This window comes from Phyllostomus discolor, chromosome 8 (genome assembly GCF_004126475.2).
Source record: "Phyllostomus discolor isolate MPI-MPIP mPhyDis1 chromosome 8, mPhyDis1.pri.v3, whole genome shotgun sequence".
NCBI classification, from domain to species: domain Eukaryota; kingdom Metazoa; phylum Chordata; class Mammalia; order Chiroptera; family Phyllostomidae; genus Phyllostomus; species Phyllostomus discolor.
Genome location: NC_040910.2, coordinates 113,540,731 through 113,566,141, shown reverse-complemented (window position 1 = coordinate 113,566,141; position 25,411 = coordinate 113,540,731). Strand labels below are relative to the sequence as shown.

General features: G+C 66.2%; 1 protein-coding gene across 2 annotated transcripts; it reads left to right on the top strand.

The window, feature by feature from the left end:
* Positions 1-312: 312 nt before the first annotated feature.
* NPTX1 (neuronal pentraxin 1) lies at positions 313-9,102 on the top strand. 2 transcript variants are annotated; one of them, XM_036034239.1, is made up of 5 exons: positions 313-971; positions 1,224-1,428; positions 3,317-3,561; positions 4,484-4,663; positions 5,143-9,102. In XM_036034239.1, the coding sequence occupies exons 1-5, from the start codon at positions 549-551 to the stop codon at positions 5,362-5,364; spliced, it is 1,275 nt and encodes a 424-aa protein (XP_035890132.1). In that variant the 5' UTR covers positions 313-548; the 3' UTR covers positions 5,365-9,102. The 2 variants fall into 2 exon arrangements, with proteins under 2 accessions (XP_035890132.1, XP_028374873.1); XM_028519072.2 differs by having other exon boundaries at positions 320-971; positions 1,221-1,428.
* Positions 9,103-25,411: the final 16,309 nt, after the last annotated feature.

The window sequence follows — 25,411 nt, the reverse complement described above, 5'->3', positions numbered from 1 at the left end:
GCAGCCAAGCGAGTTGGACAGAATTTCGTCTCCGGGCGGCGGGGGCCTTCCACCCGCGCCCAGCCCCACTGGAGATCTGAGGACATCACGCAGGTGGCCCACCCTCGGGTCCGAGGCCGCTGCCTGGCCCACAGCCCCCCACTCCCTCACCCCGCCCCGCGGCTCTCGCAGCTTCTGGGGAAAAGCGGCGGCGCCGGCCGGAGCGGGGGCGGCCGGCTGGGGGGGCGGGGCAGGCCAGGGTGGCGCGGGGGTGGGAGGGGAGTTCGGGAGGAAGCTGCCCTCCACCGCTGGCGGGCGCGACCACCTCGGCTCGCGCGGGCCCGGGCCGCAGACAATTAAAGCGGGATTCCTCCCCCGCTGACGTCTGCGGCGCCGAGGCCCCTCCCGCGGGGGCATAAAAGGCGCGGGCTCCGCAGCGCAGGCAGCAGTGGGGGCCGGACGGCGTCTCGGTGCGCACTGCGCGGGGAGCGGAGCGCGGCCGCCCGCGGAGCCCCAGCCGAGCCGAGCGCAGCCGAGCCGGGCGCAGCGCCGGCCCCGCGCCCGCAGCCATGCCGGCCCGCCGCGCCGCGCGCACCTGTGCGCTGCTCGCCCTCTGCCTCCTGGGCAGCGCGGCCCAGGATTTCGGGCCGACGCGCTTCATCTGCACCTCGGTGCCCGTGGACGCGGACATGTGCGGCGCGCCCGTGGCCGCCGGCGGCGCCGAGGAGCTCCGGAGCAATGTGCTGCAGCTCCGCGAGACCGTGCTGCAGCAGAAGGAGACCATCCTGAGCCAGAAGGAGACGATCCGCGAGCTGACCACGAAGCTGGGCCGCTGCGAGAGTCAGAGCACGCTGGACACCGCCGCCGGCCGCAAGCAGCCCGGCTCGGGCAAGAACACCATGGGCGACCTGTCCCGGACGCCGGCCGCCGAGACGCTCAGCCAACTCGGGCAAACTTTGCAGTCGCTCAAAACCCGCCTGGAGAACCTCGAGGTCTGCTCCCGCCGCGGGTCCCCCTCTGGCGCGCGTGCCCCCCCCCCCCCCGCCTGCCCCACTCCGACCCGGCCGGACACCCCCACCGCCACCCGGCCGGCGCCCGGAGTCTGGGCCCCCCCCCGCCCGCGTACGTCCCCTCTCCTGAGCACCCCACCAGGCCGCCCCCGCAGTCGCCCCGCGAGGACCGTGCCGCCAGCCCCCCCGCTCGGTCCCCGCTCTGCGTGTAACGCCCGGTTCCCCCCACAGCAGTACAGCCGGCTCAACTCCTCCAGCCAGACCAACAGCCTCAAGGATCTGCTGCAGAGCAAGATCGATGACCTGGAGAGGCAAGTGCTGTCCCGGGTGAACACGCTGGAGGAGGGCAAGGGGGGCCCCCGGAACGACACGGAGGAGCGGGTCAAGATCGAGAGCGCCCTGACCTCCCTGCACCAGCGGATCAGCGAGCTGGAGAAAGGTAGCGTCGGGGAGGGGGCGTGCGTGCCGCCCGCCTGGCCAGCCGGCTGGTGGGACCTTGCCAGGGTCCTGGCTCCCTACCGTAAAAGCCCAGAGCGCCTCCGCCCTTCCAGGGCCTTCCCGCCCCCCCCACCCCCACCCCCCAATCCTGCCCAGGGCTCCGGCTGTGTCTGTGGAGGGGACGCGGGGAGGGGAAGGGACTGCCTGCCGCCTCCTGTCTCCTCCACGCACACTCTCAGACGCGCAGGGTTTTTCCGAGTCTGGTTTGTGTGATCCTCAGTAACTTCGCCCCGTGGTCAGCCCAGGCCCTCCCCAGAGGAAGCCTGGCTCTCGCTGGTGCCCCAGGAGCTGGGTCCGGCTGGCCCCAGGTCCTCCCGTTCCCCCTGCTGACTCGGGCCCTGAACAGCTTTTCTCCCAGCTCCTCGGAGGGGTCCTCTGGGGAGCTCCCCGTAGCCCCCTCTGCCTGGAGCCCCTCCCCGTGGTTTTCCCTTCCGAATGACCCGTGTCCGGGCATCTGGTGTGCCCTGCAGTTCCCAGGTCACCAACTCCTAGAGGGCCCCCCTGCACCCCGGGGCACAGATGAGCTCAGTGGCTTAGCCTTGAAGTCGCAGAAATCAAACAAGGTTGTAAGGGGGGGGGCACCCAGGCTGAGAGGAGAGCCACGTGACCCTTCTCACACTGCAAAATGTGCCGGATGGATTTAAACAGTGCCATCTTAAGGCACCTTATGTAACTGAAAAACAGATCAGGGGAGGGAGCTGGGGGGAGGAGGGGAGGGTGGGGGGAGGAGGGGAGAGTGGGGGGAGGAGAGGAGAGTGGAGAGGCCAGGGCTGGACCCGCTCCAAGGGCAGGGGACTGCCCACCTGAGACTGCGTGGGCAGTGCCGAGGGGCCAGCCCTGCTCCGTGGTGAGCTCACACTTGGCTTAGAGGGAGCTGGCCCAGCAGGGAGCTGGCCCAGCAGGGTGCCTTCTAGAAATAATTCTTGGCCGAGGGGGCCGGTTTAGTGCCGGGTGCCCTGGCAGGCCCGGGGCGTCCTTGGGGGCTGGCGGCCGTGTGTTCCGGCCTGGCGCCGGTGCCCACTGCCACGCGGGAGTTTTTGCCCGGTGTCAGTCCTCCCTGCCCAGGGCCGCAGCCACCTGGTTTGTGTGGACGAGGGGGGGGTGGCAGGCAGCGTTTTCTGGAGCCACCCAGCAGGCGTGGGGCTGGTGGCTGAGGGTGAGGGGGTCTGTCAGCCGGGAGACACGTGGGAAGCTCACTCTGGGAGTGGCACAGTCATCCCCGCAGCCACCTTGGTGGCCCCGGCCCCCTGGCTGTTCGCCCCTCTGCAGGGCTCCAGATGGTTGCTGAGAGAGTCCGCGAGGGATGAGCCTCCCTCCTGTGAGGTGGGTGGGATTCTGGAAGTAGCCCGAGTCCCAGGGGCTAGCCGGCTGGGGGGTCGGGTGTGTGCCCTGGCTGGAGGAGGTGTGCCAGGCACTGGCCGGGCTGCCTTCAAGGAGACTTAGAAGAGGAGGGGAGAGAGTGGCTCTGTGCTCAACCAGCCGCCAGCGCCGGAACCAGGGCGGCCCCAGAGGGGCTGCTCCAAGGGGACCTAGCCTCTTTCCGGCTGGGAGGAGACTTCCGTCCTCCGGGCCACACCCTCGAGGTCCGTGGGCTCACAGGGTGTGTGCTGGCCACCCCCTCCCCGCTCCCCCCGGCACACACAGGGCTCACAGCCCACCTGCTCCCCGGCTGCGTCCCCAGGGCAGCACCGCGAGGGAGCCGACCCCGTGCAGGGGCTGGTGCCCCGGGACAGAGCTGCGAGCTCCCCAGGCACCTGCAGGACGGAGTCCGCGCTGTCCGTGCTGGGGGCGGGGGTGCAGGTGTCCAGACCCGGCCCCGTCCTCCCCAGGCCAGAAGGACAACCGCCCTGGTGACAAGTTCCAGCTCACGTTCCCCCTGCGGACCAACTACATGTACGCCAAGGTGAGGAAGAGCCTGCCGGAGATGTACGCCTTCACCGTGTGCATGTGGCTCAAGGCCAGCGCCGCGCCCGGCGTGGGCACGCCCTTCTCCTACGCCGTGCCCGGCCAGGCCAACGAGCTGGTCCTCATCGAGTGGGGCAACAACCCCATGGAGATCCTCATCAACGACAAGGTAGGGCCCCACCCAGCGGGGGGGGGGGGGCTGGTCCCGGTCCCGGCTGGCTGCGGGGTCGGGTCTGCGGTGACCCGGGACGCGCAGCCTCAGAGGCTGTCGAGGCCCCAGGGGAGCAGCTTGCCAGGCAGGGTGAGGGCGGTGGAGGGAGCGGTGGGGGGGCGCACCCTTGCTCGACTCCCTGAGCTGGGGGAGGCTGCAATCTTCCCCGACAGAGAGCAGGAGCCAGTCTAGGAGGGGCCCAGAGGCTCTTCCTGAGTCCGAATCCATTTTACTCTGTGCCTGGCCCTGGGGAGGGGGCCGGATGGGCCTGAGCCCCGGGCGGGGCCGGCCTTTCCCCTGGGAACCCTCCCCGCCTCAGCCCTCCATTAGCCGCGGGGCAGCTGCCAGCTCTCCGCTCCCCCGCCTCTAGCCCTGTGTTGGTGCTCAGTGACTAAACCCGGGTTGCAAAGCGCCCTGCCCTGGGAGGCTGCCTCTGTGGGCTCCGTTTCCCCCCGTAGGGGTGGAGCTGCCCCACCAGCCCCGCCTGGACACTCAGGGTCAGGGAGGCGCCAGGTTGGAGGCTGATGTGAGCCCTCACAGGCACGGTGCCCTCCGCCCTGGTGTCCCTGGGATTCCCAGAGGACCAGGCAGTGACGGGGGGGGGGGGGCCTGTGTGGGAGGAGGGGGGAGAGGCCCTGAGGGAGGGCTAGCAGGGGCTAGTGGTGGGTTCGGGTGGGTCTCTGGGGGCCCCGATGGAGACCACATTCCGTCTGGGATGCTGGCCCGCCCACGGATGGGCCCTCAGGTGGTGCCGCCAACAGGGGCTCCGGGCACTCGCTCTAAACACACGGCAGGAAGGGTTAGTTCCGGCTGAGCCAGTCACTGCGGGCGCTGGGTCATCCTGAGTCCTCAGTGTCAGGTGCGTCCTTCCCCTCCCCAGGTGGCCAAGCTGCCCTTTGTCATCAATGACGGCAAGTGGCACCACATCTGCGTCACCTGGACCACCCGGGATGGGGTCTGGGAAGCCTACCAGGACGGCACCCAGGGCGGCAATGGCGAGAACCTGGCGCCCTATCACCCCATCAAGCCGCAAGGCGTGCTGGTGCTGGGCCAGGAGCAGGTACTGCCCACCGGGGGAAGGGCGGGGGGAGGGGGGCGCCAGCAAGGGGGAGGCGCCCCAGAGCCTGAGACAGGGCAGGAGGGGGTGGGGGCTGAGGAAGGCAGCGAGTCAGGCAGCGGTTTGGGCAGAGTGGGGGCCCCACTGGGGGACGCCCAGCAGCAGCGTCTTCAGGGGCTCAGCCGAGCAGAGGCCCCCGGCTCTGGGAGGCCGCTGCTGCCTTTCGTGACGCACTGCCGCTTCCCAGGACCCGAACGGAAGCAGCAGAGGCCCCGGCCTCCTGCTCACCGTGGGGGCGGGCGGTGGTTGTGGGCGGAGTGCTCTCTGGGTTCCTGGGCCCACCGAGGGGAGGGGCTGGACGCAGAGCTGGAGATGCGGGGATGGGGAGGCACAGACCCTTGTCCCCTAGGGACGCCCCCCCCTGCTTGGCCCCCACTCCTCCCCCCACGCCCTCCACCCTCATCCTCTGCTTTTCTCCGAAGGACACCCTGGGTGGCGGGTTCGATGCCACCCAGGCGTTCGTGGGGGAGCTGGCCCACTTCAACATCTGGGACCGCAAGCTGACCCCGGGGGAGGTGTACAACCTGGCCACCTGCAGCGCCAAGGCCCTGTCCGGCAACGTCATCGCCTGGGCCGAGTCCCACATCGAGATCTACGGGGGAGCCACCAAGTGGACATTCGAAGCCTGTCGCCAGATCAACTGAGCCGCCGGCGGGCCGAGCCTCCCACCCCTCGGCCCCCGCCCCCGCCCGCGCCCGCCTCCTCTGCTTGTGCGGCGACCACCCGTCATCTGTGCGCCCCCGCCCCCACCGCGGAACGACTCCCGGCCGTGCCCCCCCCCCCCCCCCGCTCACACGCCCACGCCCACCGCCCGGTTCGGTCCCGGTGGCCCGGGAGGCAGGCCTGGCTCCCGCCGGTCCCCGAGGAGGGGCCCTTTCCCCCAAGATCCCCGCCCCGTTGCCCCGGGGAAGCCGTGCCGACGGCGCAGGCGACGTGGCTTTCCGAACAACGCAGCAGTAGGTGAGAGGGCCGCGTGCGTGTGCGTGTGCACACGCGTGCGCGTGAGTGTGCGTCTCTGGGGAGACCCTCTCTTGTAGAACGAGGCACCTCCTTCCCTTCTTCCTTCGTGGCTTCGGGAACCCTGGTGGCTGGTGAGCGCCGGTCTGCGCCGCCCGCGCCTCGGGGCGGGGCCGCCGCCTCCGCCCCACGCATGCGTCTTCGCTAGCGGAGCGCGTGCTGAGCGGCGCGTCTCCGAGTCGATGGCGTGAATGTCTGTTCGTGGTTTGCCGAAGGCTGGGGGGGAGCCCGTCCACGGCCGTGTTTTAGTTCATGGCAGAAGTGGGTTTTCTCGGAGGGCGGAAGGCAGGCAGTGTCCTGGGGGGCGCCAGGTGCCAGGGGGCAGCACAGGTGGGAGGGGCACCCTGCTGCGGGCATCGGAGGGCGGGGCCGAGCCCCGGGGGCCTTCCCACCCCCTCACAGCCCAGAGCCCGGGACCCGTCCTCCCTTCCAGCCGCCAGCTCTCTTGCTGCGGCACGGGTGCCCCTGAGAGAGGAGCGCCCCCCACAGCCAGGAAGCCAGCCCCCCAGGCCCCCCGTCTGCCTCTGGTAGTAGAAGCCCAGAGGCTCCAGGGAGTCAGCGCGAGAGGGAAATGCACGCTCCGAGGAAGACGCAGCCACACGGCCCCGACAGCCATGTTCCTCCCACAGCGGGGCCCAGGGGACTGGCTCGCCCAGGTCCCCAGGGGGCAGGGCGCCTGGGACCTCTCACGGCGAGCCAGGCTGCAGGGCCGGCCAGGCCCTGAAACCCACCCCCGCCGCCCGTCACCGGCTGGTGACGCCGAGGCCTGACCGGTGTTCAGAAGCTTTGGATTTTCTTTTTCCCGTGAAAAGCTGCTACGCACATTCCCTTCCAGCCCTCCCGAGGTGGGAGGGGTACGCGTGCCCACGTGTGTGCGTTACGTGAGAGAGCGTGCACGCGAAAGGCTCGTGCCCCGGGGAGGGCGGGCTCCCTGCTTCTTGCACCCTCGGGGGGGAGGGGTCGCACACCCCACAGGCGCCCGGGCTCCGTCACCAGGAGCCTCGGCAGCACGTGGCTGGCAAGTCTCCCTAGAAGTTGCCCAGCGCTGCGTGGCTCACCTGCGGCTGCAGGTGTACCTCCGGCGGGGGACAGGTGTCCCCGTCCCCTGTTCCTCCCGGGGACACCTGCCCCCCGAAGCTCGGCCCCTGCGGGGCCGGAACCCAGTGCGTCCGTGTGTCCGTGTGTCCGTGTGTCCGTGTCCGCGTGGGCGCCTGCACGTTGCCCGTCACCGCCCCGCCGTCCCGCCGCACGCCGCTCTCCGGCGGAGGGGGCGGCCGGGCTGCGCGTGGCGGCTCCCCAGTGGCTTCTTCTGACCCTTGAGCTTCGTCGGAGCCCGTGGGCCGCGGCGCCCGCGGGTCCGCAGGGATCCTCTCCGTTTGCATGTCCCTCGGGGCGGGCGGCCCTGGCGCGCCCAGCCCGGTGTGTGTCCCCTGCCTGCATGGACTTCTCTGGTTCTGTGTTTCGTGCCGAGTGCCACCATCGTTCTGTGACCATCCACGTCGCTTCCGGGGACGGCTGGGAAGGCCAGCCGGGGAGGGGGCCGGAGGAGGCCCCAGGGGAGGGCAGCGTCCCTCCCCCCTCCCCGCTCCCCGCTCCCCAAACCCACCAAGAAGTACTTTCCCGTGTAGGAAGAGAACAGGCCTAAACAGCACCCATGGGAGAGAGCGAGAGCTTGGAATCGCCCCCCTAGACCAGACCGCCCACCCTCACTCCAGCCGCCTGGGAGCCGCCGCGAGGCAAGGCCCAGAGCGGCTCGGTGCTCTCGGTCGGCACCTCCCACCAGCCCCCTCGACCTGCCCGCCCGGACCACCTGCCCAGAGGGCGCGGTGGGAGCTGCCCGCCCAGGACCACAAGCCATCCTCTGCCCCAGCCCGAGAGGGCAGAGCACACCCAGACTCGAGGTCTATGTCCCCCTCCCGCCCCTCCTCGGGCGCCCCCACGGCGCCGGGGGGCGCAAGCTGACATTTAGCTCCCCCCTCTCCCCCAACCGGAGCCTGTGCCAAGCCCCCCGACGCCCTCACTGTGTAAACACTTGGCAGTTTGCCGCCCCGAGAGAGGCAGGTGACAGAGCCACAGATCTGACCCCCCCGGTCCCCACCTCCCCCCGATCTGATTGACACCCTCTCTTGCACCGAGCACCCTGCCTCTCTCAGGTAAGCCATTTTGTAAAACACGGAGATGACGAGCACCCGGGGGACAGTGTGGCTTCCGTCGAGCTGGCCACAGCCCCCGGCGCAGCCGGGGCGGGGGACGGCCGCCCGCAGGCTCATCCCCCCGCCCCACTTGAATCGTAAGCCTTCTTGCTTTTGATAACACGGTATTATTTCTCTTACTGTAGAAGAAAAAGTTTATTACCAAACAAGAGTATTTTTATGAGAGAATAGGACAAACCTATAAATTAACTCAACCCCTGTCTCCCTTGAAAAAAAACACTTTTCAGGCTCCGCCAAAACGTTGGACTGGAAGCGCCTATTTTGGAAGAAAGAGATGCATTTTGTATGCTTGCTTTCCCTTTTGTAGACTCCCAGTTTGTTTTCTAGGATCACTTTGTCACCAGCCCTGGGACCTGAGACCAAGGGGGGGGGTGTCTCGTGGGCAGCGAGGGGAGGGGAGAGGCTGGCCTGAGGTTCTCAGTCGGCCGTTCCGGCGAGCTCCGGGGAGGGGCCGCCTGTTCTCACAGGAGCGTTGGGATCAGGGTGTCCGTGGGCCGTGTGCGGCGGGCCCGGGGTCTCGGAGCCGGCCGCCCTGTCGGGGGGACGCACGGAGGGCTGACGCAGGAGCCGGGGTTACGTGTGATTGCCACCGGGGGTGGGACCCTGGGCGACCTTGTGGCACGGAGATGTGGCCGGAAGCCGCCCCGGCTTCCTCCCCGAAAACACGGCGTGCAGGGTGGGGGGGACCCAGCGGATGGCGGGACACGTGCCGCCTCCGTGCCCAGGCGACCCCGTGCCGCCGGTCGAAGGGGAACAAGTCCTTCGGGAGGAAAACAAACAAAGCCCAACTCTTAGAGTCCCGACTTTGTCTTAGTTGCCAAAACCGGCGCCCCTGGCAGACAGACTCGCCACGGAAGCGAGCCCCCGTGGTCGGCGGTGTCGCGCTGTACACACTGTAACATACGGCAGGCGGCCGGTGTCTTCCTCCCTCATTATTTGCTAACCAAAGCCGAACACTTTTCATACACCCTGCAGCCTTTCGGCCACCAAAGGGGTCAGAACCGTGGGACCTGCCACCTCCCATCCGCGATTCCGGAAATGCACTATTTCTACTGGTATTCTTGCTTTCTTTCTCTTTTCCTTTTCTTGCTGAAACGACATGAATTGTTGAGTTTATTTTTACACAGTAAAGAGTGAAGAAAGACGCTGGTCTCCTTGAAGTGTGTCTTCTGTTCATGTCAACCTGCCGGACCCCTCAGGGGGACCCCCAGGGGACCTTCCCCAGCAGGGAGGGAGGGAGCCTGCCTTTGCGTCTGTGTCACACTGGGCCCCTCCGGTGACACTCCAGTGACGCCAGGACATCCGGGGAGGGAAGGGCCTCCGCAGGCGGCTGGTGTAGTGGACTGGAGGCAGAGAGCGGCAGAGCGACCTCGGGGCACAGGGCGGCCCCGCCCGCCCCTCTCCCACAGCCCTGCCTGCCGCACGGGCTTGGTGGGGTCCCAGATGGGACCAGCTTGTCTTCCCAAAGGCACCTGCTCCGTTCTCCTCGCCCCCGCCCGGGGTCCTCCCCTGGGGTCATGGGCCCCTCCCTGCATGCTCGCAGGCGAGCACCCCCACGGTCACGTGACGAGGGCCCCCCCGGAAGACCCAGGGTGCCGGGGACAGCATTGCCCCCCCAGCCTCTTGCGCACCACCCCAGACTGCGGGTGGACAGAGAGTTCGGGAGCCGCTTCCTTCCAAGGCACAAAATGACCAAGAGCCCCCCCCTGGCTGGCCGGGCTCCAGCCCTAACACACACACACACACACACACGCATGTGCACACTTGTGGACACGCACACCGGGTTATAGAAGGGCCCGGTCCCTCGGGCGTCTTGCTGGCGCCACCGAGGGCGCACACACTCCCGGCCTCGCCCTCGGCCGGCCCAGGGTTGCGCCCGTTGCCAGCAGCTCCGGCCGACACGTCGCCGCTCTGCGCCCCTCCCGGGGAAGGGCGGGGTGGCGCCTGCGGTGACCTCACAGGGAGAGCCCGTCCCGGAGCTCCCGTCGGAAACAGGCTGCTTCCCACACCTGTCACTCCTGGCCTCCGCGCGTCCGTGAGCGACTCCAGTGGGGCCGTGGGGGCCCCGCGTGGCTCAGGAGGAGGCCGCAGGGCCCCGGGCTGAGCTGGCTCCGGGGGCAGCCCGGGCAGGGGGACGGGCGCAGGAGTTTGAAGCTGGGGAGTGCCGTGGCCCGGAACAAATCTGCTCTCAGCTTGCATGCTTCTGGCGACGGCGAGCTCATTCCCGTCAGGAATGAGCAGGGACGGCCTGTCCACTCCCACCCACCCCTGTCGGGAGTCTGCTGCCCGGCTTCTGTCTTGACATTTTTACCTTGTATTGTGCTCGGTGCTTTGTGCTGCGCGGCCACGTCCACCCGTCTGTCCGCACGCGTGAAGACGGCCACCGTGTCCCCGAGTCCTCCCCGTCCCTGCCCCCGGAGCCATCAAACCACACCGTGTAGAAGGCCACCAGTCTGACGAGAGGCGTCGTCTACCCCTGTGTGGAGGAGGAGGAGGCTGCGTCGGGCCCCGTCCGCCGTCTGGGCCGGGAGGGCCTGGGGGGTCACCGTGTCCCGCTCCTCTGCTGCCCGGATGCGGGGACCAGGGCCCGGAGAGGCTGCGCGGCCGCTCAAGGTCACACAGCTAGCCTGTGCTGGGACCAGAGTCAGAACCCAGCAGTGCTGGCTCCCAGCCTGGGCCCTCACCTGCCCCCCCCCCGCCAAACAACTCGGTCCTTGCCTATGACACGGGGCTGACGGTCCGCACCTGGCAGGGCGTGAGGGTGGGGTGAGCAGGTGTGCACAGGGCCCGGCCCGGGGCAGGCGCAGGTGCAGGTGCAGGTGGGGGCTGCTCCCTCCCCTCCGCCACACCGCGCTCAGGAGGCCTGGGCACCCCCCACTGCCCACAGCCCTCCCGTGGACCATCGCCTCCCCCAGGGCGCTGACACCCCAAAGAGCTTGGAGACATTGCTGGGTGGTGGGCAATCCCTCCGGGACGGGGCCGCAGCACATGCAACTGCAGCCCTGGACTCCGGGGAACCTGGTTCTCGAGGCCTGCTCCCCACCCCCACAACCCCCACACAACCCCGAGACCTGGGGCTCAGCCTGCGTGTCTCTCCTGCAGGCACCCCGGGCCGGCCCACTCCAGGGCTTGTCCAGCTCCCCGAAAGCAGTGGACGACGGTCAGCCCTGAGTCCCCAAGGTTAGGTTGGGGGTGTGGCCTGAAGGAGCCCCCCCCCCCCCCCCCCCGCCATACACACAGCTCCCTGAGGCCTTCGCTGTGCTCCGGCTGGGCTCTCCTATGCTTCCTCCCCATCTGCTTGCCGCCCCGGGCAGGAGCCCCGGCCCCGGCCCCCGGCCCCCGGCCCCCCGCCCCACTGCCCCTCTCCGCAGACCTCCCCAGAGTGCACAGTCCCCTTGGGCTCCGAGGACTTCCGTGCTCCCCGGAAGCAGGAGAGGGGAGACACTGGGGGAGTTCCAAAGGTTCCAGGGTTCTGTGGGAGGTTCCAAACTCAGGGCTTGGCTTCTCTGTCGGCACCAGGAGCCACTCAGAAGGTGCTGGAAGGTTCCCTGCTTCCTGAGTGGGGCTCAGCTTGCTCAGCCCAGGCAGCAGGGGCCGGGGGGCAGGCTGGGGGGGGAGTCGCCAGTTGGCACCCACAGAGTGGCTGGGACCCGCAGAGGTGCCTGCGCCCCCCCCAACGCCCTCCCCCGCTGCAGCTTCTTCCACAGCCCGCCCGCCTGGGCCAGGGCCAGGGCCCACCTCCGGAGAGTGTCCTAGGCCCTGTGGAGCCCTCCAGCTCCACCTCTGGAGGACCCCCACCTCCCCGCAACGCTGCCACCCCCCTGCCCCCGGGCTGCAGCCACTGGCACCTGTACACCATGCAGCGTGCTCTGTGCTTACCTGTGTCTCATCCAGTGTGTGCAGACAAGAGCCAAGCGAAGAGGCCAGGTGACCTCAGAGTGACCTCTGAGCCCCGAGGGACCGCAGCTACAAGCCCCTCCCTCCACACCAGCCTTCCTTCGGGTCAGAGTTCAGCCGCGGAGGTGGCTGCTGCCTCCCAGAGCACCCAGTGCCCCTGAGCTCATGGACCTCTGCCTGACTTGCCCTTCTCAGGCACCTGGCTGTCCCACCAGCCTGGACCCCTCTGGCCCGAGCACCCCCATATGCGGTGTCCAGGGGAGTCCCTGAGACTCAGCTACCTGAGGTGTCACCCCCACGGGGCAGGACCGCCCTCCTCTCCTGACGTGCAAGTATCAGGCTGGACACAAAGTTCGGTGGTTTTTTCCCCACACAACAGCTCTAGTGTGCTTAGTCGTCTTTAACTTCATTTGAAACAGTTTTGCACTCTAGCTGGTGTGGCTCAGTAGACCGAAGTGTCACCGGTTCAGTTCCCCGTCAGGGCACATGCCTGGGTTGTGGCCCAGGTCCCCAATGGGGGGTGTGCAAGAGGCAACCACACGTTGATGTTTCTTTCCCTCTCTCCCTCCCTTCCCCTCTCTCTAAAAATAAATAAAATATATTTTTAAAAAGAAACGATTTTATTAGATTGTGGTGTGACAGCTGTCCTATCAGCCGGCGTGCATTAAAAGGAAAACTTATCAAAATTGGTGAATTTTTATGTAGCCATTTTAATATTAAAGATGGAAGAAAATATGCAACATTTTCACCTTTATTTTCTCTAGAAAGGTAAAAATGCAGCTGAAATGCAAAACAAGCTTCGTGCGGCTGGGGAGAAGGGGCTGGGACCCATTGAGCGTGTCCAACGCGGTTTGCGAAGCTCCGTGTGGGGGGTGCCTGCGGGACGCCACACCACGGCCGGGCAGCCCAGCTGAAGTGGACCGCGGCCACATCGAGACACTGACCGAGAATCATCAACATCCTGCCACTCGGGAGACCGCCGACACACTCAGAATATCCAAGCCCATCAGCTATTGATGAAAATGGAAAATGTGTCTCTTATTCTCTTTTTTAAGATTTTATTTATTTATTTTTAGAGAGGGAAGGGAGGGAGAAAGAGAGAGAGAAACATCAATGTGCGGTTGCTGGGGACCGTGGCCTGCAACCCAGGCATGTGCCCTGACTGGGAATCGAACCTGCGACGCTTTGGTTCGCAGCCCGCGCTCAATCCACTGAGCTACGCCAGCCAGAGCGGTGTCTCTTATTCTATGGAAAAAACTGAACGGACTTCTGGGCCAGCCCAATACATTGCCTTGAGCAGTCTGATCCTTGGAACCTGAAAACCATTTCATCTCTCAGTTTCTCCAGGAAGGACACTTGCATTTCCTGAGACTCACGCGGTCACTCTGGAAAGTGGACAGTGGTCCCCCTCGGTTTCCCCTGACTGGCTGGTCTTGTCATCCCCTTGGGCTCTCCCCAGAGCCTAAGGACCAGTGTCCCCAAGCCACGGCTGCCAGTGGGCCCCTCTGCACAGGACCCTGACGCCACCCGCTCCCGGCTGCCCTGTGCACACCGCAGCTCTGGCCCTTTGCCACTGCGAGCCCCCCCCCCCCCCCCCCCCCGTCAGCCCAGGCCCCTGGGATCTGTGCAAACCAGACTTTGCTACAATGCGGACTGTCCTCTCGGGGTCCCCGCTGTCCTTCCTCAAACCTTCAGGCCGGAGCCCTGTCCTGTGGCCAGGCACCAGTTCCTATTTCTGATCCTCAGGGGACGACCCACATCCCACCGTCTCCCCAGATGTTTCTCAGCTGCCGTCCGAGTCGGGGAGCTCTTGGGGCAGGGGCTGCACTTTGGAGGTCTGGGCCCACCCATCAACCCATCCCTGCTGTGCCAGGACCCCCCCCCCCCCCGGGGGACATGGGCTTCTGTGGCCTCCCTTTCCCAAAGGGCGGAGGGGACGGGGCAGAGAAGGGTGTCAGGGACCCAACAAGCCACAACCAAGCCCTCGGAAACTGCCCTCCCTCCCTCCTTTCTCTCCCTCCAGGTCGCCTGCGCTGCACCCGGACCGGGCGCCCCGTCGGCGGTCCGCAGGGCGGGGTCTCCTGCCCGCTCCCGGGTGAGGAACCGATGGAGACCCGTGGGGGCGGGGTGGGGACGAGGGCGAGTGTGCAGGCTTGTGTGACTGAGACACATCGCCGAGGCGTCTGTCCCTGCTTGATTTCTGTGCTTCTCAATTCAGGCCACGGTGGGGGCCATCTGGTGCAGTGGGCACGGAGAAAACATTTCGCTGTGCAGAAAATTGGCTTCCGAGGGGAGGCCGTGTGCTCGGTGCAGAGCGAGCCTGCAGAAGCGCCACGTGGGCGGCTGCCGCCCCAGCCCCGCCAGGTCTCGCTCACAACATCCAGCCCCTTCCCGAAATGTGGGGGCCTGTGCGGGGTGGCCGCACTGCCCCCCTTTTAACAGATTTATTGAGATAGAATTGATGGATCATACGATTCACTCATTGAAAGTTACAGTTCAGTGGCTTTTGGTATATTCAGTGACGGATTTTTAAAAACTGTGTAAATGTATAACATAATATTTACTATTGTAACCATTTTCCAGCGTACAATTCGGTGGTGTTGATCATAGTCACAGTGTTGTGCAACCACCACCATTATATCCAAAACCTTTAAAAAACGTTTCAAACAGCCCTGGCTGGTATGGCTCAGTGGGTTGGGCGCTGGCCTGTGAAGCAAAGGATCTCGGGTTCAATTCCCGGTCAGGGCACATGCCTGGGTTGCAGGCCAGGTCCCCAGTAGGGGGTGTGCAAGAGGCAACCACACATCCAGGTTTCTCTCCCTCTCTTTCTCCCTCCGTCCCCCTCTCTCTAAAAATGAAGACATAAAATCTTTCAAAAACTAAATAAAATGTTTCAGACAGAAACTGTCCCCATTAAACTCTAACTCCTCCTGCCCCTCCCCTCACCTACCAGTCAGCCTCTAATCCACTTTCTGTCTCTGTGAACTCGACTGGTCTGGGTCCCCCCTTTCCACGGGGTCGCATAGCATTTGCCCTTTTGCGTCTGGCCGATGTCACCGGGCACGGTGTCCTCGAGGGCCACCGGCAGTGCAGCGTGGGTGAGGGTTTCCTTCCTTCTGACGGCCGAGCGGTGTCCTGCCACGTGGACGGGCACTTGGGGCGATGCCAGCTTTTGGCCACCGTGGGTAACGCCGCCGTGGATGTGGGCACAGCCGTGCGTTCCAACCGCTGGTTTCCCACAAACCTGGGAGAGGCGCCACGTGGAAAGTCCACGTTCAGCTTTCTGAGGACCCACCGACTCGTCCTCTGTAACGGCCGTGGCGCCCTTCACTCCACGGCGACGCACGAGGGTCCGGCTTCTGCGCCGACGTGCACCACTTCCGTGGTTGCCGGCGGGTTCGGTGACTATGTGCTGCCGGCCCCTGGGTGCGAGGTGGTATCTCACCGTGGCCCTGCACTGCATTTCTCCCACGGTCGCCCGTGAGGTCTGACCCCTTCTCAGAACTGTGGGTATTTCCTCCCCTTCTGTGGGGTGTCTTTTCAACCTGCTGGCGGCACCCTTTGGTGGTCAAAAGGCATTTGATTTTTTCAAATATTCTTTTTTTTAAGATTTTATTTATTTATTTTTAGAGAGGGAAGGGAGGGAGATAGAGAGAGAGCAACATCAATGTGCGGTTGCTGGGGTCTGTGGCCTGCAACCCAGGCATGTGCCCTGACTGGGAATCGAACCTGCGATGCTTTGGTTCGAAGCCCGCGCTCAATCCACTGAGCTATGCCAGCCAGGGTGCATCTGATTTCTTTTGTCCTCACCCAGGGACATTTTCACCCATGGCTTTTGGAGGGAAAGGAAGGGAGCGAGGGGCGGAAAGAGAGAAATGTTGACGTGAGAGAGAAGCACCAATTGGTTGCCTCCAGTACACGCCCAGACGGGGGACTGAACCCACAACCTAGGTAAGTGCCCCGACCGGGAACCCAACCTGGAAACCTCCGGTTACAAGAGGACGCTCCACCCAAGGGAGCCGCGCCGGCCAGGGCAGAGGGTGTTTGGATGTGACGGAGCACGACTCATCTGTTTGCCCCCTAGTGCCTGTGCTTCTGGCGTCCCATCCGAGAAAGACCTTGCTCGGCTGGATCCCACTCCCCGTCCAGCACCCCCACCCCCCGGGATGCCGTGCCATCGCACCCAGGCCGCAGCCCCGGGCCAGCTGCACGGGGCGGTCTGCACCGGCGCGCAGGCGGGCGGAACCACGGGTTCCCTTCCTCACGCGAGCCCCCCTGCGGCTTTGGCATTCTTGGCTCTGGGCTTTGCTCTTCAGAATTTTTGTTCTCTAAGAATCACAGACTGCTAGCGCAGATGTAGAAACAAGAAAAAAACAGAAACGCTCTTTCAGAGAGGCACGGCGTGCTTTCACATCCCAGGCGGAGACCGGAGTCACTCACGAGGCAGCCTGGCTCGCCTGGGGAAACCCCCAGCGGCCCTGCTCTCTGCCCGGCCTCCCGCCAACTCAAGGGCGCCGGGCCGGCAGGAAAAGGTGGAGGAAGAGGGTGCCGGACCGCTTGCCCACGAAGGGGAAGGGGCTAACTGGGGCTGTCACAGATTCCGGGAGGAAGGCGGGAGTGTCGGGGGCACAGAGAACTGGGGAGAGAAGGGCAGAGAGAGGGAGGTGGGGGCCGGGAGGGGAGCGCCCAGCTGCCGAGAGAGACCCCTTGCGGTCATCTGCCAGGTGCGATCACTGAGTGGGGTTGGGTGGTGTCCAGCGCAGAGCACCCACGGAGCGAGCGCGCCACAGAGGCGGGAGGCATGGAGGGGACCATAGGAGAAACGCGAACATCCTCACGGGACACTGGGTTTTCCGCCTCACCCAGGCGGGGGCTTAGCTGGGTCGCACGGTGCCTCCCGGAAACTCCGTGAGCTCGGCCTTCTCTAGCAGTAGGGGCTCCGAGACCTAATTAGTTAGGGCGCCGTCGTGCTGGACCCGCGGGCTCTGATCCCACGACTGGAGTCCTCACTCGAAGAGGGAAGTTTGGTCGCAGGCACAGAGACACGGGGAGACGGCCAGGGAAGACGGGGGCGGGGCCTGGAGGGAGGTGTCCACCAGCCAGGGGGCGCCAGGAGCTGAGAGAGAGGTGGAACGCACCCCCTAGCAGGAGAGGGGTGCCGTGAGTTCGGACTCAGGGTCTCCAGCACCAGCAGAGAACAACCTTCTGTTGTTTTAAGCCCCCGCCCCAGTGTGGGGTGTCTATCGTGGCAGCCCAAGAAGCCAAGAGGCTGGAGACCCTCTACTTAGACACAAAGCAAAGGGGCCCCCGAGGCTGGAGAGCTGGGAGCACCCAGCTGGCGCCCGGGCCTGGGGAAAGGGGCTGGACCCACGGGGCAGAGTGGGGGGCAGGCCTGGGGCTTCCCCATTCTTCAGGGCTCAGGGGTCGCCAGGCTGGCCAAAGCCGCCCGTGCACTCCGCCTCCCCCGCCTGCGCTGGCGGTTTCCGCAAGCCTCAGCTCGCCCCCATCCCCATCCCCCTGGCCCCTGACCTAGACGAAGAAGGCCAAGAACATTTGGGACCGTAACAAAGACCACGGACTGTGGAGGAATCCCTCCGCGTGAGGAAGGCGGGGCTCTGGGAACCGGAAGCTCCACCTGCAGCAGCTGCCTCAGTGCACCTGTGTCTGCACTCGACTCCCGGGCTGCTCGCGTGTGGGCGTGCGCACGGGCGGCGGGCACACACGCTGAGGGGGCGGGGGGAGTGTCGGTGGGGGGGGCGAGCCGCACCCTTCGCTCGCATCGGCACCCTCCATTCCCATGCCTGCAGGAGGGTCCCGGGGGCACCGGACCACGCCCGTAACTTTTATTTGGAAAAAAAAATAAGTGGATATGCAATATCAAGGCACTGAGAAAAAGAAAGACAAGAAAATATTCTGAAGTGTTAACAGTGGTTAGATCTTGAGACGGGACCAAGGATTTTTATACTCGCATGTGTTTTCCAAATTTTTTACACCGAACACATGCTCCTTACATAATTTAAATGTTATTTATTTATTTAAAACCAGACTCTCCAGCCGACTGTGCCGCTCCCCAGTGGCAGTGGCTTTCTTTGGGGTCCGGTTTCTGGCTGAACGCAGGGGCCACGGCCCCCTCGCAGGCTCCCAGGGTTTCACGTTTGTGTTTCTATTGCCTCCAGCCCTGGACTCCGGGCACAAGGCGGCCAAGTGGTCCCTGCTGAACTCTGGGTGTCGGAGACCCTCCCTTTCAGGGACCAAAGTCGGCCTGAGCCAAGCTGGCGCCTCCAGGGAGCCCCCCAGGCTTTCCAGCCAGGGTGGGAAGGACGGAGGCAGGAGAGGACCCAGGGGCGCCCACGCTGTTCTGGGGAGGGGTCCACTAGAGGCAGGGGGGGGGCTCCCGAAAAGTGGGGGCAGCGGAGGTAAAATGCCCTGAAACTGTTAACAGGGGTCGGGGTAGGGGTGACTGGAAGTTGCCCAGCCTGTGGCACTGGGCCCAGGAGGACACGGGGATGGGAACATCAGGGAGCTGGCTAGGGGGTGGGGATGGGGGCCGTGGAGGCCTGGAGACCAGGGTCCAGCCGCAGAACCCTGGGACGCAGAGTGGGTTGCCACAGCAACGCCCTCTTATGCGCAGGGATTGGCGGGACTCAGACGGTGCTCTTCCGCGAGCTCAGCCTTCCGGCTTCTGATAGGCGGGGCCGCGGAGGGGAGAAGTGGTGGGCGGGGCTTCTGGCCTGGGCCGCCTCCTGGCCTCCTGGGTGCCGCATCCACCTGCAGTCCCCGCACCGACCCTCCTCGCACCCAGGTCCCGGCTGCCTCCTGTCACCCACACTCCTGCCGTGACCCCTAGACCTCCCTGCTTCGCCCTTAGACCATTCTCAGCTCCGCAGCCAGTCCCCTCTCCACGGCTCCCTCCGAGGGACAGTCAGGGCTTTCCCTGCTTCAGCCGCCCCGACCTGGGGGCCCGCTGCAGCGTCGGTCGCTGCGCCCTGCCCCGGGGCCTTTGCACTCGCCTTCCCCGGATTCTCCCTTCCTTCGGAGCTTGCTCGAAACCACCTCCCTGCCGTCCGTAGGTCTCACCCCCACCCGGTAACGTCCGTGTTTAAAGGTTCGTTGTCTGAAAGAAAGTTTGCTGGCAGTGGAGAGCTGGCGGTGGAGAACTTACGTTGTCCAGATCCGGGCGGGTGCTCCGTGAACGTAGACCCAGCCGGTGAAGGAGAGTGTCTTCCCCTTCCTCCCCTCGGTGATTCCCTGGGAGGGGAACCGGCAAGGAGTGGGCCACCACCCACGAGCTGAGCGTCTCACTCCCAGCTCTCACGCTCCGAGGGCTCGTACCTGCCTGCGGCAGGACGGAGTCACCTCAACACGCCGCCCTTGGCTTTGAAGCCTCTGGGCTCCGGTGCCCCTGGTTTGCGCCCAGCGGCGTGCTCGGTGCTGCCCCAGGGCGCTCGGTCTGGTGACCAGGGCCACGCAGCCGGCGCGTGCTGCTGCTCCGCGGGAGGAGGTGGGGTCAGCTCCCGGAGTGGGGTCTCTGGACATCTTCCCAGTGGGCCTGGGGCCACGTGTGGTGTGAAGTGTGTGCACCTTGGACGGTGATTGTGCTCCATGTGGCGCTGGTGTCCGTCCCCACGCTGACGATCCTTCTTTTATTGGCGAGGACACGGGCTCGGACTGGGCGGCCCCTGGGCGGGATCGCACGGCCAGTGCACGGAAGCCCAGCTCTGGCATCCAGCCCTCTGCGGCCAAGAAACCTGCACTCTTCCGGGCGTGAGGCCGCTTCCCGGGCGCGATGCCACCTCCGGGGCAGGAAGCCAGAGGACCACCCAGGGCGCCCCAGAGCTGCATCCAAATGTCGGACCCCTGCCTCCCTGCGGGCACGGACTCCGGGACGGGAGCTCTTTGCCTGGCATGTGGCTCAGGGAGCCCGGGCAGCCACATGCCGCCAGCCGCAGGGGCACGGGCGCCGGCTGTCGAGGCTGCCAGGTGCTCCGGGGCCAGTCTGGGCTCAAAGGCATTTCCTTCAGGAGACAGAGCCACCTGGCTCCTCTCTCCACACTGCCCCCCAGCCCCGCCCCTGTCTCCGCTCAGGTCCAAAGTCACAGTCCCGGGCTGTGTCAGCACTCGGCCAGGCTGTGCCGTGCTGGCCCAGAGCCGTGGCCGGGAACGGACATCTGCTCTGCCTCAACCCCCACAGTCAGCGGGTCTGCAGCCCCTGGAGCGCAGCGGCAGGAGAGCCAGAACCAGGGAAAGGCCACGCTTCGCTGTGTGCCCTGCCGAGTGCCAGGGCATCCCCGACAGACCCGCCTGGCGTTGCCTCGCCACTGAGGCTCCCTGACAGCGACCCCCAGTGCAGGGTGCTGCCCGGCCAGGCTGAGTGAGAGAGGGTGGCCCTGGCTGACCGTGCGGGCCAGTGGGAAGGGCAGAGGGCAGGCCTGCCCCTCACCACCACCACCCCCATCCCCAGAAGCCCCCAGGCAGCAGCCTGCCCTGCAGGAGCTGCACCTACAGATGGCGGGGGCCGGGGGGGGGGGGCCCTGAGGAGAAGCTTGAGACGGTTTCACGTTGCAGATGGGAAAACCGAGGCTGGGGGGGGGGTGTGTCTGCTCTGTGGCTGGATCCCGACCGCTCTGCAGCTCGGGGCTCAGGCCAGGCCCTGCGCCTCAGTCCACGAGGTGGGGGTGGAGGAGCAAAGAGCCACGTTCGGGTTCTGCTCAGGCCCTGAGTGGCGCCTGGACTAGCACGTTCTGCCCGAGGCAGAAAAGTGAGGCTGTGGGAAGGGGAGACCAGGGTCAGAGAGGGTGCTCCTGCCAGGAACAGGAAGTTCAGAGGTCCCCACCCCGGGCCGGGGACGCCAGGACTGAAGACACCAAATGCTGCTGAGGTCCCGTCAGGCCCCCCTGTGCTCGGCGCCCCACCACTCCCTGCCCCGTGGAGTCAGACTATGTCACCCGGGTCCTGAAGAAACATGGGAAACCGGTGTCTCCAGCCTCTACCTGGAGCTTCAGACACAGCCCTGGGGGCGGCCCCTCCCTCCCTGGGAGACTCTCCCCTTCTGAAGCCCCCCTCCCTGCAGCCCCTCCCCTGCCCATACACCCACCGCGGGAACCTGCGCCCGAGAGCCCAGCACCCACACCTGAGGCCCAGACGCCATTCCAGCCGCAGAGGGGACCCCCTCTCCAACCACAGTGTGACTCAGCCACGCCCCTCAAGGGCTGGGCCGGGCCGGCCTCGGCTGGGGCAGGGAGGGACAGCAAGGACCACACCACCGATGCAGACAGACACCCGTGGGGCAGGAGAGGGGTGCACACGGGCCCAGGTGCCCTCCCTTCGGGGCCAGAGAGGGCGCAATGGAGGAAAGTTCCGGCCCCAAGGCGGGGGGAGTGGGGATCACCGCAGCAAGCTTCCCGGGCAGCGAGGGTCTCTCTGGGAGCCCAGGTGCACGTCGGGGGTGAGTGGTGAAAACGGCTGCACTTGGGGGCCGGCCCAGGGTGGGTTGGGGGGGGACCAGGCTGGGACGCGGGAACTCGGGAGCCAGGGGGACGCAGCTGCGGGCGTTGAGCCCGAGGCTGCCGGGAGCCCAGCGGAGCTTCTGGAAGCAGCTTCTCAGCAAGCGCCTCGGAGCTTTCTTGGAAGCCGGCTGGGTATAAATTATAAATAAATGGACGGGAACTCTGCGGCAGGGCAGGGCGTGGGCCGGCGGCAGAGGGGCTGGGCGGAAGGCTCCGGCCTTGCTTAGGAGCTCAGAGACCCCTGAACTCGGCCCCGCCCACCCTCCCTCCAGCTCCACCCCGCCCCGCCCCCTGCCGAGGGCATTGCCTGGGCTCTCCGGCTCCTGGGAGCGGCCCTCGGCCGGCGGCAGGGGGCGGAGGGGAGGCCTCGTGGACCCCCGAGTGGGGAGAGGGGCGGCCCACCCGCTCACACTGTCTCGAGAGGTGCAGGCCCGAGTCTCCCTCGGGGGAAAACAGGCCCGGTGGACACTCATCGTGTGGGAGGTGTCTTTGCCAAATGTTTGAAAGGGAAAAAAAAAATCCCATTTTCTTAGCTTTTTTTCCCCTTTCTATTTTGATTATTTTTCTAGATGACTTCATTTCTAAGAAGACTGCAGGGGCGAGAAGAACAGAGGGAGGGACATGGGCCGTGAGGGTGGGGGAGGGGAGGGGTGCCGGGGGCCCCCGGGCCGGCCGAGGCTTCTGTGCTTCGGGGAGAGGAGGCCAGGCCTGCCTCCGTCGGTCGGTCGTGGGTGTTCTCCTGAGCATTTCCTCCTGCGCTGGGATCAGCAGGAGGGCTTCTAGGAGCTTCTCTCTGAGGCGTGACCTGCCTGCCCCACAGACAGGACCGCGAGCGTGTCCCCGGGGAGACCTCCTTACCCCGAAAGCCACTCGGAACCACCAGACCCCACCCTGGCCAGCCCCGCTGGGGACGGAAGTCACTGCAGGGCCTCAGGAAGCTCGGGGAATCTTCTGGAGAGCCACGGAGCTGCTCCGTGGCCACGCACCCAGGAAACATGCCCCAGGAGCATAGCTTCCGCCACTGGGCGTAGACCGCGCGGCTCACACCGTGACGGGGCCCCGGGGCCCCGAGAGCCCTGCCGCCCTCCTGGGGGAAGAGAGACTTCCGGCAGCACCCCGAGCAGCACCCACCCCGGTCTGTCTCCTGCCTCAACCGCGTTTGCACGGAACAGACCCAGGGACGCCCCTTCTTCCAGCCTCCAACCGCCCCCCTCCCCCACCTCCTTTGCAGTCGCCACCTCCACAACCACCCCGGGCCACCCCGGCCTCCGAGACCAGCCAGCGCCGGTTTTTGACCTTAACCCCGACTGCAGAGCAACTGAGCAACCGAGCAACAGTGAGCTCCCGGGTTCTCCAGAATCATTGCCCCCGGGGGCCCGCCCACCTGCATCTGCGGCCGCCCGCACCCACCTCTCTCTGGGCTTCTGAGTCCGCCAGGAGGCTGGGCCCTGGAGGCTGGGGCCACTTCGTCCCCGAGGTGGCCTGGGACACGCCCAGGGCGCCCAGCGGCTCCTGAGGATGCAGACCTGGGGAGGCGGCCGCGCCCTCTTCCAGGATGTGCAGAGGCCGTCCCACCACCAGGGGGCGACACTCAGGATTCCAGGGAAGCCGCCGAGGTCCTGGAGAAGGACCTGACCCAGGCCCGGGGGCGGGGGGGACCTGCGGGCCCTCGTGCTGCCCGCACACACAGCCCCTTGGCTCCGGGACTTCCTGGGGGGCCACTTCCTGGGGGAGCAGGTGAACCTCCTCGAGAGGAGGGGCGACCGCCTGGTTCCCACCGCAGGCTGCCTTCCCCGGGCCAGGCCGGGCTGGGCCACTGCCTCTTCCGCAGGGTCCCCCTCGAGCACGACGGGAGCCCGTGGAGCCCAGAGGCCCCCCCATGTCCCCCGGTGTTTGGCTCCTGCCTGAGCCCCTTCCTGGAACCGCGAGGCAGCCTCTTCGCCGGCCGGAGCCTCTCCCCGTGCCTGTGGATCAAATGGAAACATTAAAGTCTCTTGTGAGAGAGGGGGAGGGAGGCTTGCGGTCACTTCCTTCCTGGTGTCGCTCACTTCTGGGTCAGTCTGCCTGGACGCCTCGGCTGGAGGAGCCCGGGCCCGGGCCCGCACTCTAGCTGCAAGGGAGTCGGACGGGGGACGACGGGGCTGCGTAAGGCGGGGAGTGCTGCGGCGGGGCCCAGCCGTGCCGGAGGCTCCCTTGGCTCACAGAGGACTTTCCCAGCCCAAATCCCCAGCAGCTGCCGATCTCTAAAGCTGAGCCCATCCCGGCCCCCTCTCCCCGCCCCACACTGCCGAAGCAGCTCGGCCTTCCTCGGCCTGTGGGCACAACGGCCGCCCCCGACCTCCCAGGCGTCTGGGTCCCACCCCTCCCTCTGCCCTTCTGTCCTGGCGCTGGCCGTCAGGTGGAGAGCCCAAGTCAGTCCAGGGTGATCTTGAGACCCTGAACTCGGTTGTGTCTGCAAACCCTCTGTCCCAAGGAAGGTGGCCTCCTGAGGTTCTGGGAGGACGCGTCTTCTGGAGGCCACCGTTCAGTCACCCCAAGGGGCAGGAGGAGTGGCGCAGAGCAGGGGTGGGGGGAGGGGGAGGAGAGGAGAGGCGGCGGCGGCAGCAGGTGGGAAGGCACGTCAGGGCCGGAGCCTGCAGGACCCCAGCCCGGCGTCCGTGGGTGTGGGGCTGTCGGACCTCGGTCGCTTGGATCCCAAGTCAGTTTGCGGCTGCTCAAGCACCAGCTCTGGCCCCCCCGCCGTTGTCTTTTCCCCAGATACACAGGTGTCCCCAGCCGCAGGCACCAGAAGCACCCCAGGGCCCTTCCCGCCTCACATACCTCCGAACCCTGGGGTCTCTGAGTCCGGGAGGCAGGAAAGGCCAGCAGCCTCTTGGGTGTCCTGAGCAGACGCAGCAGGATGGGCCCCGCAGTGCCCCGGTCCCCACTCCCCGTTGCCCAGAGCCCCCCCTCCCCCCACTGCTGGAGTTGAGGCCCTTTCTTCTGACGGGGCTCAGTCCTGTCCTCGGCAGCAAAACCTCCCGGAGATGGGGAACGTTCCAAGACGCACGGGTCACAGCCGCCCTGTAAAAACGTCTTACACACTTCCCCCCGCATGGTCTGGTCAGACCCGTGGTCCCGCCTGCGGGGCGGGTGCTGATCCCACTGGAGGGATGCGGTGGGGGCCCCGTGGGGCTTAGTGATTTGCCTGAGTCCACACAGACTGACTGAGCCTTGAACCCCAAGCGTCCAGCTCCACCATACTGGGCTCAGGGTGATGAAGAATCCTCCACATCAGGGCTCGCATACCCCTACAGACAGGGAACTCACCACCCAAAGCATCGGATCCCACCAACAGCCCCGAGGGTCGGGGAGACTTCCTTCACTGGGGAAAAGCCCTTCCTCCCCCATGGACTGCGGCCCCCGTGGCTGCGGCAGTGGACAGGGCCCCCGCCCCCCGTCTCCCCCAGGACAAGGCTCTCCATGTCTTAGCCTTTCTTGCAAAGTGGGGTTCTGGCCCCCCTCCAGGCCGCCCTCCCCGGGAGAGTTTCTGGCATCTCGATGCCCCGCTTACAATGTCAAGGACACGAGGTCCTTCGGTCGTGAGGAGCTGCAGAGGGTGGCGGGACAGGCGTCCCCTGGCGCCATGCCCAAGTCAGGTGGAACTGAGGTCAGGACCGGGCCTGCTCTGGAGGTGACAGAGTCCCCAAGTTCCAGATCACGGTCTGGGGGCCAGGGCTGCTCGTCGGGCCACCTCGAACACCGCTGGGCAGAGTCACCCTGCCACCGCATGGCAGCGATGTCACACTTCGGGAGAGAAAAAAGCAGGCAGCCACCAGCAAGCAGGGGGGCTGAGTACCGTCAGCTGAGCTGAGTCACTGTGGGCGGGCAGCGGGCGGGCGGGTGGCTGCAGAGGTGGGAGGGGGCTGCCCAGGGATTCGGGGAGAGGGGCACGGCCCCCTGGCACCCACCCCAGGCTTCTGGAGGCCCAGGGCAGGACCCCCGGCCCGGGGTTCAGACCTGGAGCCCGAAGACCAGAACTGACAGTCAGGCTGTGGCCCCGGCCCCGGCCCAGCCAC